Raw genomic sequence first — 17,247 nt, 5'->3', positions numbered from 1 at the left:
CTTAAAGCATGATAATGTCAGCCCGCAGCTGTCTGCTTTACCTTTGCTGGTTATCAAAAATAGGGGGGGACCCCACGTCGTTTATATTTAGTTATTTATTTGGTTAAAAAGCTAAACACCCTTTACACATGAAAGGCACTAAAGGGAGGAAGTTTATTATTTATAGGGTGTCATGGAAAATATTAAGAATTCCCCCCCCCCCACCACCACCACCGTTTATCTACCATCTGTCAGAGTAGAAGAGCCCACAATCTAAGGAGCTGTTGCTATACAAATAGCAGGAGCCACCAAGTGTCCTGGCTAATTACCATACAAATGGAGCTTGTAGTACCATAGACCTGTGATAAATAGAAATCTCAGCATATGGGCCAGAGAATAAAAGAGCGAGGAAATAGCTTAAGCGTCAAAGAAATCTTATCACACTCCGTACAATAGCAGGGTCATCGTCATTTGTAAACTCCTTTTCTCAGCAGTCTTGCAGGCCCTTCACGAATTATGGAATATCGGAAGTTTTATACTTCCGATAATAATGGCACACACATTTTTAGAGGCAGGGTCCACTAAGGAAAAATACCCATTTTTTTCCGGATCTGTGAGCCCTTCCCGTGAGCTGTGGCGCAAAAGTGCCAAAATAACCAATGGCAGTTGTCATGTCTAGTCTCTAAAGAAAGGTAAATTCGTAATAAAAAATGTTATCACTTGCGAACTTCTGCGATCAACCAGCGAGAAGTTATCGCAGAAGTTAGATATTTTAATAAAACCATGAAGGGCGGGGACCAACACACGTGAGGTCATCACAGGGTTAGTGTGTGGGCAGGTCCTCCTTCGGCATAAAATATCCAACTGAAGATTGATCCATACTCAGGCCGGGAGGTATATATTCTATAAGCAACTGGTCACGTTCGATAACGGTCAAATCAATTGGAGCGCCTCCCCTCCAGCTAAACTGAATCGTCTCTACGATCGGTCTAGTAAGTCTTCTATTAATCCCTTTTAGTTTGTGTATCTGTATATTCTGTACTGTATTGTCCCCCTTTGTAAAATCTTTGTATATTTTTCATAAACGCTGCCTCCCTTTTGGATTAAGCATAAAATGTAATAGTTCTGTTTCTTGTGCTCTGTAATCGTTCCCTCCCCCAAAGCCATACGCTACCAGAAAGCAGGCGTCCGATCAGGCCTGTATTATATTTTAAAACTGATCGTGGTGGCAGCGAATAATCTTGTGCTGTTGTGAAGCCAGCAGTGATCGTACAGGGGCGTATACACACATTCCATGCATTGGAATCCGATGGTGTGTACGCCATACGCTCACTGCTCGCTTACCGATAGCTACGTAGTGAGTAATCTGGATCATGCGTGTGCCGAACTCCTGACAAAGTGACAGCAGCGGTGTGATACGCCGGTGTCGTTCCTGACATAAGTGCCTTCTGAAATTATACAGGGTGGTCCAACAGTAGTTGGCCAGAAAATAATAACATTTATTTTGATTTGTATATAAAATTATATTTACTAACACAAGCATAACATTGACAATTAAATTTTATTCTGAACAAGAATACAAAAGCCCTTACATTTTATCAACGCAGGTGCTCAAACTGGTTTCCATTACAATTTCCACATCTTTGAAGTCTGCCTCTTACGCTTCGACAAACTTTTTTGCACAAGTCTCTTTGGGTATTAATTTCTTGAAATGCATCTCTTATGTAACACTTTTTGGTTTTCGACTATAAACTTTGTCCTTGAGTACTCCCCAAAAGAAAAAATCCATTGGGGTCAAGTCTGGTGAACGTGCCGGACAATCAAGTGGGCCTCTTCAGCCAATCCATTTATTAGGAAATGTTTCATCAAGATACTCGCGGACTACTCTTGAATAATGTGGAGGGGCCCCATCTTGTTGGAAATAAAGGTAATTTGAATTAGTCTGTTGCTGTAACTGGGGAGCAATTGATTCATTAGAATTTCGAGATACTTATCTCCTGTGACTGTTCCATCAAAAAATATTGGTCCTAAAACACCAAAACTTGAAATACCACCCCAAACATTGACACCAGGCTCATTTAGTTGTTGCTCTAATGTTAAATGCATGTTCTCATTATACCAGTAAATACAATTATGTCTGTTAATATGGCCAGATAATTTGAAAGAAGCTTCATCACTCCACATAATGTTATCTAAAATTACTGGATTTTCTTCAATTTCGTTAAGCATAATCTCACTAAATTGCAGCTGCCTGTCTGGATCATCCTCCAATAAACCATGACTTAGACGTGGACGATAAGCTTTCCACCCAATAGATTTCAGGATTTGCATGATAGAAGCTCGTGAAATTCCCAATTCCAAAGAGGATCTTCTGGTGGAATTTTTTTGACTCTGAACAAATGTTTCAGCAACAAGTTGTTTATCTTCTGTACAGATTGTTTTGGGCCGTGAATTTGTCACGAATGCGGTAAATGGTTTGTCTCTTTGGGGCTTGAGTACCAACTGTTTCTGCCTAATTTGCTCTAATGGTTTCAGCATTTTGAGATTTCCAATACTCTGTTAAAATCCATTTTCTTTGATCTGTTTTTAAATTATTTGCCATTATGTGTTATCTGAATTGTCTGAAAAGAAAACAGATTTGGGGGAGATCTATCTGTGAAAACTAGATCTGTGAAACTGGCTCAGTTGCCCTTAGCAACCAATCAGATTCCAACTTTCATTTTCGAAAGAGTCTGTGAGGAAGGAAAAGTGGAATCCGATTGGTTGCTAAGGGCAACTGAGCCAGTTTCACTGTAAACCATGTTTGAGAAATCTCCCCCTTCATAACCTTATTACACTTTCTGTCCACCTACTTTTGGACCACCCTGTATATCTATAGGATATACAGTGGGGCAAAAAAGTATTTAGTCAGCCACCAATTGTGCAAGTTCTCCCACTTAAAAAGATATGAGAGGCCTGTAATTGACATCATAGGTCGACCTCATCTATGAGAGACAAAATGAGAAAACAAATCCTGAAAATCACATTGTCTGATTTGGAAAGAATTTTTCAGCAGCAGAAGGGAAGGAAGGGAGACACAGATTCTCTACTTCGTGGGTAGGCGGAGCCCCATAGGATAGTCACCTCAGATTGGAAAAAGACGACCGGCCCCTCCAGTATATAGGCTCCTCCTACTCCCATGTTCATCAGTCTTTTTATCTCAGGTCTCAGAGGATAGTCGCTGCTTCGGCAGCTCCTCAGAAGAGTTGTTATTTTATATCCAGCGAGTCCTGGACCCCCCGTGGTCTAGAGGTCTCTGGGGGTCTCGGCGCTGCTGAGACCCCTGACCCTCCCCTGGCAGCTCTGTGTACCCCTTGAAGAGGTTCCCACTTATGGCTGCCGGCCCCGGGGGATACAGGGCGCTCCCTGGCGGAGGCGCACACCACACATCTGAGAGGGTCCCTGCGTGCTCTGCCATAGGGGGGAGCAAAGGGCCATGGCGCCACACATCCCTGAGGATCCCTGTGGCGTTCAGCCGGGTAAGTACTCTTTGGTCTAAAGAGTATCTTTGACGGCTACGGCAAGTGTACTGCCTGTGTGTTTCTTGTCTATTTCAGACGCTGGCTTGACTGGGGAGCAGAGACGGAGGCCAGTAATTTTTATTTTTTATTTGCGCATGCTTTTTCGTTTTTGCTTCCTGCCTTCATTGAGGCAGGAAGCTCCCTGTATTGGCGCGCGTTTTCTTGCTTTTATTGACTTGCTTCCTGCCTTCATAGAGGTAGGAAGTTTTCTGCCCTCATTTTTGTTGTTTGAATAAGGTGGGGGGCGTGGCCTAGCGGGGGCATGGCTTAGCGTCTCCTGGCTTCCTGCCGTCATTACCTAGGCAGGAAGCGCTTGGTTGAGCGTATGCTGGCGGTCCCTGCTTCTCCCTCCGGCGTCCAGCGGCGCCTCCTGCTCTCTGCTCCCCGTCCGTCCACACACTTAGGAGGAGCGGTCGCCGCAGTACCGGTGAGTCCCCTCTGCCTCTGGCAGGGGTTCTTTGTCAGTGCTGTCTCTCCAGGCTACCTATTAGGAGTCCTCAGGAGCACTGCCGCTTTCTCTCCTAAAGCTATTTACTTCACTGACCTTTTAGGCTGTGTAGTATTATAGTTGCTGTGATGTTAACCCCTTCTGAAAAAGTGGAACTTTAGGGGAAACACATGGTGTTTAAGGGAGTTTCCCCCTATTGATTTTTTGCTCGGCATTTCTGGGGTAGCTCTTTTCTAAGGGTGAGCTTTAACCCTTCAGAGCCTGTCGCATATATATAAAAAAAAAAAAATAAAATAAAAAAAGTGAGTTTTGAAAACAGGCTGTGCAGCTTTCACACTTTTTTGCCATCCTTGTTGTACATCCTGGCATCTGGTGTGGGTGGCATGTCGGATCAGGGGCCTGGGAGTGCGGATCGGTCTCCTGATCCGTTTCAGGTTCAGTCGCACGCCTCTGATACACTCAGGCCTTCTACTACATCAAGTTCAACGCTCAGTGATGTTAAGGTGGAGGCGCTCACTCGCTCCATTGATAGTCTCTCTAGTCTCCTGGGACAGTGGGTGTCAGCTAGATCACACCCAATGCCACGAGGTAAAAAGCGCCGCAAGACTATGGTGGCGTTGTCTCCCTCGCAGAGCGCATCAGAGGCTTCGGATTCACCAACAGATTAGGTTGATGAAATTTCTGAGTCCAAAGAGGAGGATCAACAGGATCGCTCTGTTTCTCTTTCTGGTCGCGTAGATGGGCTTATTAAGGACATGCGGGAAGTATTAGAGCTGTCTGAAGAGCCGACAAGACCGTCTAGGTCGGGCCGTCTGTATCAGAAGACGCGCCGTGTTCTTTCTACATTACCTGCGCATGAGGAACTTAACGAAGTGGTGGAGAAGGAGCGTCAGTGTCCGGATAAACGCTTCCGAGGAACGCGTTTTTTTGATGCCCTATATCCCTGTGCCAAGGAGATGGTTACTAATTGGGTTCCCTCTCCTGAGGTGGATATATCTCTGTCTCAGCTGACCAAGTCTTCCCTGCTTCCTGTTAAAGGGAGAACCAATCTTCAGGATCCTTTGGACAGAAGATCGGAGTCAGCGGCGAAATCCATCTATGAAGCCGCGGGTCATGGTTTCCGAGCGGCCTTGGGGGCCATGTGGGCCGGTGAGGCTTCTCTGCGGTGATTGGATCAGCTGCGTGCGGCGTGGCAGGATGGGACTTCGCGTTCAGAAGTGGAAAAGCTTTTTCAGCGAATGGAAGAAGCTATGTGTTATGGCAGAGATGCAGTACTGGACACTGCTTCAATTCTGTCCAGGGCTCAGGCTTCGGCAGTCACGATTAGAAGAGCTCTGTGGCTTAAACAGTGGACCGGGGATGCAGTATCCAAACAGGGATTGCTTAGTCTGGCATATAAAGGCGGTCAGCTCTTTGGTTCAGATCTTTCGGAACTAATTGCCAAAGCTAAAGCTAAGGATGTTACTCTGCCTGGGAAAAAGGCAGTGGCATCCACAGCCAGCAGGACAGGGCCCGGCAGAGGTCTTCGGTCTTTTCGGGCCAGGGGACGATTCAGTCAGCCTTCTTGGAGATTGGGTCGTCCCTCATCCTCCGGTAGATCCGCCCAGAAATCTTGTACTCCTTGGAAGAAACGGTCCCGTCAGGACAGACGGGAGGTTGATAAAAAGTCCGCTAAGGCTGACTGACGCTAGGGATCCCCCCGAGGGCTCTCGGGTGGGAGGTCGTCTGCTACAATTCGGGTCGATCTGGGCATCCCACATAGCAGACGCCTGGGTGACACGGGTTATGTCGGCAGGCTATTTCATAGAGTTTCATTCGCTGCCTCCAGACAGGTTTCGTCTGACGGGCATTCCGTCCGTGCCAAGACTGGCTGCCGCACTGTTTCAGGAGGTCGACTCTCTACTACAGCAGGGTGTGGTGGTTCAGGTTCCTCCGGAAGACCAGGGAAAGGGTTTTTATTCCAACCTTTTTGTGGTCCCCTAAAAGGAGGACAAGTTTCGTCCGGTGCTGGATCTCAGGGATTTGAATATTTACTTCCGGACACGGAAGTTCCGCATGGAGTCTCTCCGATCGGTGATAGCGACCCTGTCGCAGTACGATTTCTTGGTGTCCATAGACATCCGCGACGCCTATTTGCATATCCCTATCGGCAGGGCTCACCAGCGTTTCTTGCGTTTCGCTATAGGTCAAACCCATTACCAGTTTGCGGCCCTGCCTTTCGGGTTGACCTCTGCTCCCAGGGTTTTTACAAAAATTCTGGCTCCTCTCATGGCGCTTCTTCGAAGACAGGGGGTTACGATCCTCCCCTACCTGGACGACCTGTTCATAGTGTCACCCACAGCGGAGGAGGCAATAGCGGCTCGCGATCTCTCCCTTCAGTACCTGATGGACTTCGGGTGGCTGATCAATTGGAAGAAATTGTCATTGGAGCCAGCACAGTCCATTCTTTTCCTGGGGATGCAGTTCGATACTGTTCGGGCAGTTGTGTCCCTGCCTCCTGTCAAACAGACGAACCTTCGTCTTCTGGTCCAGGCTATGAGGTCGGCGCTGTCAATGTCCCTTCGGGAATGCATGCGCCTTCTGGGTCAAATGGTGGCAACTATGGAAGCAGTACCATTTGCACAATTTCATTCCCGGGATCTCCAGAGCCTTATTCTGACCCATTGGGATCGACCGCTAACTTCTCTGGATCGCTCGGTCATTATCTCCCGCAGGGTGCGAGAATCTCTTGGATGGTGGTTACGTCCGGAGACTCTATCCGTGGGGAAATCCTTCCTTCCTCCGAGATGGTCGGTGGTGACAACCGATGCCAGCCGGACAGGCTGGGGGGGAGTTTGGAACAACCTCTGGATTCAGGGAGTCTGGTCGCCAAAGGAGTCGTCTCTCCCGATCAACATTTTGGAGTTGAGAGCAATATTTCTCTGCCTCCAACATTGGGCGGTCTTATTGAGCGGTCTATCGGTCCGGATCCAGTCGGACAACGCTACGGCTGTCGCGTACATCAACCACCAAGGCGGGACGAGGAGTTCCAGTCTCATGTCGGAGGTCTCTCGGATCCTGGTCTGGGCCGAGTCCAAAGTTCCAGCAATCTCTGCAATTCACATTCCAGGGGTGTTGAATATCTCGGCGGACTTCCTCAGTCGCGAGCAAGTGGACCCTGGGGAATGGAGTATCCATCCAGAAGTGTTTTCTCTGCTGTGTTCCCGTTGGGGGACTCCTCAGGTGGACTTGATGGCATCCAGGCTGAACGCCAGGGTTCCGACGTTCATGTCCAGGTACAGGGACCCGGAGGCGGTGGCGGTGGATGCTCTAGTGGCCCCGTGGGGTCAGTTCAAGCTGATCTATGTGTTTCCGCCGATATCCTTACTACCTCTGGTGATCCGGCGGATCAAACTCGAAAGGGTATCAATAATTCTGATAGCACCAGACTGGCCGCGGAGGACATGGTATTCGACGCTGGTGTCTCTTCAGGCGGCACCTCCGTTTCCGCTGCCCCTTCGCCCGGACTTGCTCACTCAGGGGCCCATTCGTCATCCGGACCGGAGGTCCCTTCGTTTGACGGCGTGGCTCTGGAGACCGAGATCTTGACCCGTCGCGGTTTTTCGCCCGAGGTCATTGCTACCTTGCGGGCGGCCCGGAGTCCAGCTACGTCCAGGATTTATCACAGAACTTGGGAGTCTTTCTATTCATGGTGTTCTGGATCCTCAAGAAACCCGAGGGTTTTTTCCATCCCCAACTTCTTGGCCTTTCTGCAATCTAGTCTGGCCAGGGGTTTGGCAGTTAGTACGGTGCGGGGACAGGTATCTGCTCTTTCCGCACTTTTTAGGAAGGCTATTGCCTCTCGTAGGGATGTGCGCTCTTTTATTCGCGGAGTCGCACGTCAGTTTCCGCCACGGAGGGCAGTTGTGGCTCTATGGCGGCTTAATCTAGTCCTGGAAGCCCTTCAGCATAGGCCTTTTGAGCCTATGGATTCTGCTAAACTTTCACTACTTTCTTGGAAGGTGGCCTTCTTGGTGGCAGTCACCTCTTTGAGAAGGGTATCGGAATTGGCAGCACTTTCTTGCTCACCTCCTTTTCTGGAATTTTTTCCGGATCGCGTGGTGCTTCGTACTCGTGAAGATTTTTTGCCTAAGGTTGTGTCACAATTCCACATTAATCAGGACATTGTGTTGCCTTCTCTTTGTCCAGGACCTAAGAATCCAAGGGAGCGGGCCTTGCACTCGTTGGACTTAGTGCGGGCATTGAAGTTCTATCTTACGATTACCCAAGGTTTTCGGAAGTCGGGCTCTCTTTTTATAATTCCGGCAGGTCGTCTGCGTGGTCAACGTGCTTCCAAGAACACGATAGCTCGGTGGATCCGTTCAGCTATCCTGGAAGCGTACCGGCTCAAGGGCGAGCCTTGTCCGGTTAAAGTTAAAGCTCATTCCACGAGAGCCATTGGCTCATCGTGGGCTTTTCGTCAGGGGACCTCGGAAGCGCAGCTCTGCCGGGCGGCCACCTGGCGCTCCTTTCACACCTTTACTAAGTTTTATAAGGTGGACGTAAGTGCTTCAGCCGATGCGGCCCTGGGACGTAGGGTCCTGCAGGCGGCGGTAATTTAAGTTATCCCTTTACTTAGTTTTCTGTTATTTTAGCGCGGTTTGCGCTCTTGCCTAAGTTTTAGGGTATGGAAGCTTCTGCCTCTATTTCCCACCCTTAAGTAGGTACTGCTTTAGGACGTCCCACGAAGTAGAGAATCTGTGTGTCCCTTCCTTCCCTTCTGCTGCTGAAAGCCGGATTTTGGTAAGAACTTACCTGTAAAATCCTTTTCAGCGAAGGAAGGAAGGGAGACACAGCACCCTCCCAGGGCAGAAGTGTTTTTTTGTGTTTCTAGATGCAGCGCGTCTCCTTCCTGATGTCGATCTTCTGGACTGGGTTTAGCGCTCTACGGCTCTCCTTCCAGTTTCGCCAGCTCTACACAGTTGTCAGGTCCAATGGGGTATGCCTAAGACTGTGTGTTTCTATTACATAACCTGTTTTCTCTCATTTCTGAAATTTCAGAAGGGGATATGTTGTTCTGCTGGTTGGTCTGCTCTTCCTTAGCTTGTGTATGGACTGATGAACATGGGAGTAGGAGGAGCCTATATACTGGAGGGGCCGGTCATCTTTTTCCAATCTGAGGTGACTATCCTATGGGGCTCCGCCTACCCACGAAGTAGAGAATCTGTGTCTCCCTTCCTTCCTTCGCTGAAAAGGATTTTACAGGTAAGTTCTTACCAAAATCCTGCTTTTTTCAAATTTTGGTGGAAAATCAAGTATTTGGTCAATTACAAACGAGCAAGATTTCTGGCTCTCACAGACCTGTAACTTCTTCTTTAAGAGGCTCCTCTGTCCTCCACTCATTACCTGTAGTACTGGCACCTGTTTGAGCTTGTTATAAATATAAAAGACACCTGTCCGCAACCTCAAACAGTTACACTCCAAATTTCACTATGGTGACGACCAAAGCTCTGTTGAAGGACACCAGAAACAAAATTGTAGCCCTGCACCAGGCTGGGGAGACTGAATCTGCAATAGGCAAGCAGCTTGGTGTGAATAAATCAACTGTGGGAGCAATAATTAGAAAATGGAAGACCTAGACCACTGATATTCTCTCTCGATCTGGAGCTCCACACAGATCAAAATGATCTCCAGAACGGTGAGCAAAAATCCCAGAACCACACGGGGGGACCTAGTGAATGACCTGCAGAGAGCTGGGACCAACGTTACACAGGCTACCGTCAGTAACACACTACGCCACCAGGGACTCAGATCCTGCAGTGCCATTCGTCTCCCCCTGCTTAAGCCATTACATGTCCGGACCCTTCTGAAGTTTACTAGAGAGCATTTGGATGATCCAGAAGAGTATTGGGAGAATGTCATATGGTCAGATGAAACCAAAGTAGAACTGTTTGGTAGAAACACAGCTCTGCGTATTTGGAGGAGAAAGAGAATGCGGAGTTGCATCCAAAGAACACCATACCTACTGTGAAGCATGGGGGTGGCAACATCATGCTTTATGGCTGTTCTCTGCCAAGGGACCAGGACTACTGATCCGTGTACATGAAAGAATGAATGGGGCCATGTATCGTGAGATTTTGAGTGCAAACCTCCTTCCATCAGCAAGGGCATTGAAGATGAAACGTGGCTGGGTCTTTCAGCATGACAATGATCCCAAGCACACTGGCAGGGCAAAGTAGGAGTGGCTTTGTAAAAAGAAGCATTTCAAGGTCCTGGAGTGGCCTAGCCAGTCTTCAGATCTAAACCCTATAGAAAACCTTTGGAGGGAGTTGAAAGTCCATGTTGCCCAGTGACAGCCCCAAAACATCACTGCTCTAGAGGAGATCTGCATGGAGGAATGGGCCAACATACCGGCAACAGTGTGTGCCAACCTTCTGAAGACTTACAGAAAACATTTGACTTCTGTCATTGACAACAAAGGATATATAACAAAGTATTGAGATGAACTTTTGTAATTAACCAAATACTTATTTTCCACCAAAGTTTGAAAAAAAATGCTTTCCAAATCAGACAATGTGATTTTCAGGATTTGTTTTCTCATTTTGTCTCTCATAGTTGAGGTCTACCTATGATATCACTTACAGGCCTCTCTCATCTTTTTAAGTGGGAGAACTTGCACAATTGGTGACTGACTAAATACTTTTTTCCCCACTGTATAACTATATATTCATCTTTATATCTGTTATTTTTATATAAGATTGCTTTATTTTTTTGGGAAAATAGCATATAGTATTTACAGTATGTAAAAGATCACATTAAAAAAAACATTGCATACGGAATGCATGTGAGAAAAAAAAATCACATTTGATTGCAATCGGATTGCACTCACATTACATACACAATAAAAAACTGATTTCACTCGGACAACTCTCTTGTCTGAAATTCAGACCCATTTTCATATATATACGTTCGTGTGACTCCAGCCTAATAAATTGTGTTGTCTTCAGGGGCTGTCACCATGCTCATCTGATCACCTGCAAGCTAACCTTGTAACACCCAACCCCACTGCGGTACTGATTTAAGAAGGAACATAGCAGAGCTGTTCAGCATTCTCCTGAGAAGTGCATGTATTGCCCAACCCTCCTGTTGTGCTGATTAACCCTTCCACACCATGGGCATTTTCTGTTTAGTTTTTTCCTCCCTTTTTTCTAAGAGCCATAACTTTTTATTTTATATTTTTCATTTTCCGTCAATATAGCCACATGAGGGCTTGTTTTTCTGCTGGACTAGTTGTACTTTTGAATGACATCATACTTTTTACCACACAGAATTTTTTTCCTTTTTTGCAGTACACTAAGTGTTACAATTGCAAAACAAAATGTAGCTTAACAATTCTTTTGTTTACCATGTTCACTGTAATATGATTCTCCCAGTCAGTATGAGTATGCAGATGCCAAACATGTATAGTGTTTTTTTTTTTTATTTAAGTGGTGAAGAAAAATTCTCACAAATTTCCAATTTTTTTTTTTTTCTCCTTTTGTCGCCATTTTAAGAAACCTGTAACGTTTTCCTTTTTATTTGACTCATTTTTTGCACCCTGATCTGATTCTTTTAATGATACAATTTTGAGGTAGATACAATGTTTTGATTGCCTTTTATTGCAATGTTACATCAGCCAAAAAAGCTTTAATTACAGCGGTTTTTATTCTTTGTTATGCCGTTTACTGATCTGATTAATTTTTTTATATTTTGATAAGAGTTTTACTAATTCTTAGATACTAAATATGTGTTTTTTTAATAAGGTGATTTAATCATTTTGGATTTTTTTTCACTTTTTTCTGTATTCAATAGTTCCGTTAGGGAACTTGAAGCTGTGTTCATCAGGTCAGTTGTCTTATACATAGCAATGCATCAGCACTGCTATTTATATCAGAACAGAAGAGTGGTATAGAATGTATAGCAGAAAAGTGGTCCAAAATACCTGTTGAGAGATGTAAGAAGCTTGTTGATGGTTATAGAAAGTGATTGCCGTTATTTATTCCAAAGGATGTGCAACCAAATATGAAGTTGAGGGTGCCAACAATCTTGTCCGGCCGGGTTTTGTGTGAAATTATGTCCCATTTTGCCTTTTTTCCTTTTTTTTTTTTTTGTGGTGTTCCAATACATACCAAGGAAATAAACATGTGCATAGCAAAACATTTGTAATTGTAACAATTTTCCAGGAGAAAGACTTTCGGCTGTGACTATGTGCAAACAAGGTTAACCCATATTTCACATTCTGCAATCTGTTATTCCAATCCTTTGCCTGACAACGTACCGTAATAGAATTTTTGTTTTCTTGCAGGTCCATGCAGTCATGATGAATGGATTGCTGTTGTTAAGCCTGTGATAGAGGCACGGATGCAAAAGTAATTTTGTTTTTTCTTCTAAATTTTTATCACTATTGTCTAGAAGTCCTCATTTAGCCGTCCATGATTTTTGTCGTACATAAAAACACGGACAACTTTTTACCATTCGTGAGGTTTAAATATGAAAAATTGAATAAATTACAAAACTTCTCCTAAACATTGCAATGTTAATCATGGACAGCACAGGGATGATATACTGATGCCGTCCATGTGCTGTCCATGATTTTCACAGAACCATATACTTCTATGAGTAATTTTGATCCGTGACTTGGATCAAAAACTTATGTCACCGTGCTTTTTGCAGCCCATGTGAACAGATTATAATGAGTGCGTGTTCTAGACTTGAAAAAGACAGATCATGTATGTGACTCAATGACTGAATGGAGCCTAATGGTGGCAGAAAGTTCAGAAAAATACTGCTGCTTTCTCTTTATACTCCTGTCGAAACATATTTTTTTCTCTCTGCGTAAAAACACCTCTGCGATCAAATACATATTGGTATATTTATCAATTGCTTATTTATGCGGTGAAAAAATGCATGTTGCTCAGGTGTGCTCCTCCCACTGTAAATTTTCCATAGTTGGGGTCAAATTTATTAACTCTATCAATCATCTTTATCTGCCAAGAGCCATAACTTTTTTATTCTTCCGTCTATATAGCCGTATGAGAGCTTGTTTTTTGCGGGACAAGTTGTAATTATGAATGACTCCATTCATGTTCTCATGTGATGCACTGGAAAGCAGAAGAAAAATTCCAAGTGTGATGAAATTGGGGAAAAAAGTGCACTTTCTACAATAGTTTTTTGGGTTTTTTATTTACCATGTTCACTATATGGGAAAACTGATTTGGCAATATGATCATCCAGGTCAGTACGATTATGCAGATAACAAAGCATGCATAGGTTTTTTTGCTTTATTGGAGAAAAAAAATCAAAAGTTTGAAAAAAAAAAAAAAGTTTGCTTATGTCACCATTTTTTGAGACCGTAGCATTTTCAATTTTCGGGACAGGGGCTGTGTGAGGGCTTATTTTTTGCGCCCTAAACTGACACTTTTATTGATCTAATTTTGGGGTAGATACAATCTTTGATCGCCTCTTATTGCATTTTTTTGCAATGTTGCGGTGGCAAAAAAAACAACTTGGTTCTAGCGTTTCGATTCCTTTTTTCATTACTCCGTTTTACCGATAGGATTAATTTATACTTTGAGGAGTCTGACTTTTAAGAACACAGTAATCCCAAATGTGCAATTTTTTTTTAGTATTTTAAATGGGGTAAGAGGGGGTGATTTGAACTTTATATATTTTTTCTGTATTTAATAGTTCCTTTAGGGGACTTGGAGCTGTGATCATCTGATTTTATTTTTCTATATATAGCATTGCATCAGCACTGCTACCTAAATTTAAAATGCTGATCTCCTATTGACGTCAGTTAAGGCCCCGTCACACTAAGCGACGCTACAGCGATCCCGACAACGATACGACCTGTCAGGGATCGTTGCTGCGTCGCTATGTGGTCGCTGGTGAGATGTCAAACAGTCAGATCTTCCCAACGACGCAGCAGCGATGCAGCGACCCGTAACGATCTGTATAACGATGCACGCCTATGTGTTTCTGTGTCTGAGTCGTCAACAAGGTCGTTGGTAAGGTGTCAAACACACCGATGCATGCTACCCAGCGGGACCTCAACGATCAAAGAAATGTCCAGACCATTCCGACACAACCAGCGATCTCACAGCAGGGGCCTGGTCGATGCTAAGTGTCAAATGTAGCGAGATCGCTACTGAGGTCGCTGTTGCGTCACAAAACTTGTGACTCAGCAGCGATCTCGCTAGCGATCTCGCTTAGTGTGACGGGGTCTTTACAGGCTGGCTTGCACAGGAAAATAGTCATGGCAAGCACAAAGGTTTTCAGCAGATATAGAATATATATGTATGTGCATGGATATCTATAGATCTATAGGACCTGATAGATGGATAGATAGTGTCACAGAATGATTAAAATCCATACAACCTCTTCAGGGAGGGGGCATTCACACCTCCTCACATAGAACATCTAGGACAAGAGCTTACAGTTCAAACTCTTAGAAATAGACCTCATTGGACATATGGGGCAGAGAGTAAATTAGTCATAGCTAGGAAGTGAGAAAAACTAATTAAAAACCCTTTGAAGCCGTGCCTCCCTGCTGTGGACAGGTGATTAAAAAAGGATATCTATTGTGGGAAAAGACAGTCTAAAATTTGTATATTCAAGAAGCAGGGGTCCCTTTGTTCCACTGAAAAAAACTGTGCTCTTCAGGATGAACTTCCATTCATAAAAGAATCTGTGGTAGCCAGCCCGACTCCATTGTTGAGATAGGAATATTGGGTTCTGTATCACTCCAATATTGATGGGTTATACATTTTCAACTTTGGGATTAAGATTAGAAAATGTGCATGTTCTTCTCCTAACTGTGACACATTCCTATCAGCCCCAAATTAAAATTGTCCAGATAATAGCCATGCCATGTTTCCTATCTATGAACAGATAAAATCGTGATGGGAAAGATGACAGCAATATCTCCTCCCGCCAAATGCCAAATATTGGTACTTGCCAGTCCTTGGGGGTGCAGCTAACTGTTGGTTCCTGTCCTTTTTCTTTCTGGAGTACCTCCCTCAATAAAGCTGAAGCCATTGCAGTGACGTAATTTTCTTTTGTTTATCCTTTTATTTTATGTAATTGTATATGCTGTATTGTTTTGTCCCCTTTGTAAAATCTTTTGTATATTGTTATAAACGGTACCTATCTTTCAGGATTAAATATAAAATGTAATCGTTCTGTTCCTCTTGCTCTGTAAACCGCATAGACCTCCTGTATCCGGTGTCCAATCGGCCTGTAAAACGACTGTTGGTGGCAGCTAATAATCAATCTTGAGTGATTGTGCAGATGGCAGTGACCATACCGAGCTATTTTTATATTTCATGCGTTGGAATCGGTTGTATATATACAATGCTCTCACTGTGAGTTCCCCAATAATCGGCCTAGTAGTGGAAATGGCAGCGGCCTCCTCCGTTAATCCTCTGTTTATTGTAATTGTCCTGACGATAGGGAGGAGCAGGGGACTGTTCGTGACAGATGGGTACATAATATATATAGATAATAGACAGAAAAACAGCACATTATACTGACCTATGTAGAAGTCTTTTCTTTCCTGGGGGTTCTGCAGCGGCTTTTTTATTTTTTCCAGTTACATGAGGCTCTAATGTGACCCTAAGGACCTGGCAGGATCTTCAGTCTTTGCTGAGATTAAACGGTGGAGGAAGACACTATCAGTTCCTCGTTCCACTTTTAATTTTTCTGTATGTCACTGCTAACAACTGATTGAACTGGTTAGTCCAATCAGCTGAGTCCAGCCACTGCTGGCTTACACTGTGTGCTGGCACAGGGAGGCTGAAGCAGGAGGCAGGTCTGGCAGAGGCTGGGTGTGTGGTGTCTGTCATGATGTTATGTCCAGTGTCTGCCAGACAGGAAAACTCTAAAGAGGGTGTGACCAGCTCCTCTAGAATAAGGATAGAGCTGGTTACATCCCCCAAGTGTGGCATCTAGGCAACAGTGCAGAATTCTGACAGGGAGTATGTGAAGACCCGGGGTCTTCCGTGGGCGTAACGCTACTTAGACAACACAGGGCGAGAGTAAAACGGCGTGGCAATGCTTTATTGAACCACAAAGCGGACAATAAACACACAGAACAGTCCCAGCAAATACCCAGAATGGTACAACATTACACAGTCTCACCCTTCCTTCTCTGCCTGCCTGTGATGGAACAGCTGCAACTTTGGAGACTTCCAGGGCCAACTACCTCAACCAATGGCCCCCCGCTTCTGGCGGGCCCCCACAGAGAGGAGGTAGCGGCAAGCTTAGGAAGCTAGCAGTCCATTGAGGTACAAGACCAGGAGACCCGAGGCTACAAATCTGGCCTCTCCGAGATTTTCCATGGGGCCAGGCGACCGGTGGGTCCCTCCTTGCAACTCCAAATGTCTCCATGGGTTCTAGGCAACCCGTGGGTCCCTCCTGGCAACCCCAAAACAACATATCCATGGGCCAGGTGACTTTTTCGTCCTCTCCTGGACTCCCCAAAATGTATCCATGTCTCTCTCTGATGGTTAATGGAACAGATCTGAATCTTTCCAGTCGGGGCTGGTACCCTTAGGCTAGAATAATATCGAATTCAAATCTGTGTCTTTTTGGTAATGCCATGCAATCCATCTGCTGTCCTGGAGGATGTCTCTCATTCTCCTTCCAAAGTCCGTCTGAATCTCTGTCCCAAAACTCCCTCTGTCTCAGAAACACATGTCCCTTCTGCTTCTCTGGGCTCAGCCCCCTGAATGGCAGAAGTGCCCTCTCCCCCCCAAAGCTTAGTGTGTATATCACATGTCAGAGGTAAAGGTGCAGGGCTCACCTATCATTGTTTGAGTTGAGACAATCTGTTTACATAGTTGGTATCACAGGGGCTCTTATAAATACTCGTAAATACTCCGCACAGGCAAGTAACTGCATCCAATCATCGTGCCTGGCAGAGATGAAGTGGCATAGGTAATTTTCAAGAACTTGATTGCCCCTTTCCACTTGCCCATTGTTCTGAGGAATAGAAATCCAGCTGGACAATTGAGCAGCTTGCAAAGAGCTTTCCAAAATTTCCATGTGAACTGGACCCAATGATCAGAGACCATGTGAAGAGGAAGATGCTGAAAGAACAGAGTGGGAGGGGAGTCCAACCAGGTAAATGGAGTGAGCCATATTGGAGAACCGGTCCACTATGATCCAGATGATGTTGTTACCCTCAGAGAGGGGCAGGTCCGTGATGAAATCCAAGGCGATGTGTTGCCAGGGAACAGAAGA

General features: G+C 45.1%; 1 protein-coding gene across 3 annotated transcripts in view; it reads left to right on the top strand.

Annotated features, from left to right (window-relative positions):
* Positions 1-17,247, top strand: part of UCHL5 (ubiquitin C-terminal hydrolase L5) — a 168,952-nt gene that overhangs the window by 101,162 nt on the left and 50,543 nt on the right. For all 3 annotated transcript variants that reach the window (XM_073644104.1, XM_073644102.1, XM_073644103.1), the window contains one exon: positions 12,311-12,374. In XM_073644104.1, coding sequence (XP_073500205.1) covers positions 12,311-12,374 — 64 coding nt within the window. The remainder of the gene's footprint in view (positions 1-12,310; positions 12,375-17,247) is intronic.

The sequence above is a fragment of the Phyllobates terribilis genome, unplaced genomic scaffold, assembly GCF_046119375.1.
Source record: "Phyllobates terribilis strain yellow unplaced genomic scaffold, ASM4611937v1 Scaffold_8__6_contigs__length_399053987, whole genome shotgun sequence".
Classification (NCBI taxonomy): Eukaryota; Metazoa; Chordata; class Amphibia; order Anura; family Dendrobatidae; genus Phyllobates; species Phyllobates terribilis.
Note: the sequence above shows the minus strand (reverse complement) of the source record. Positions and strands in the feature narration are given on the sequence as shown.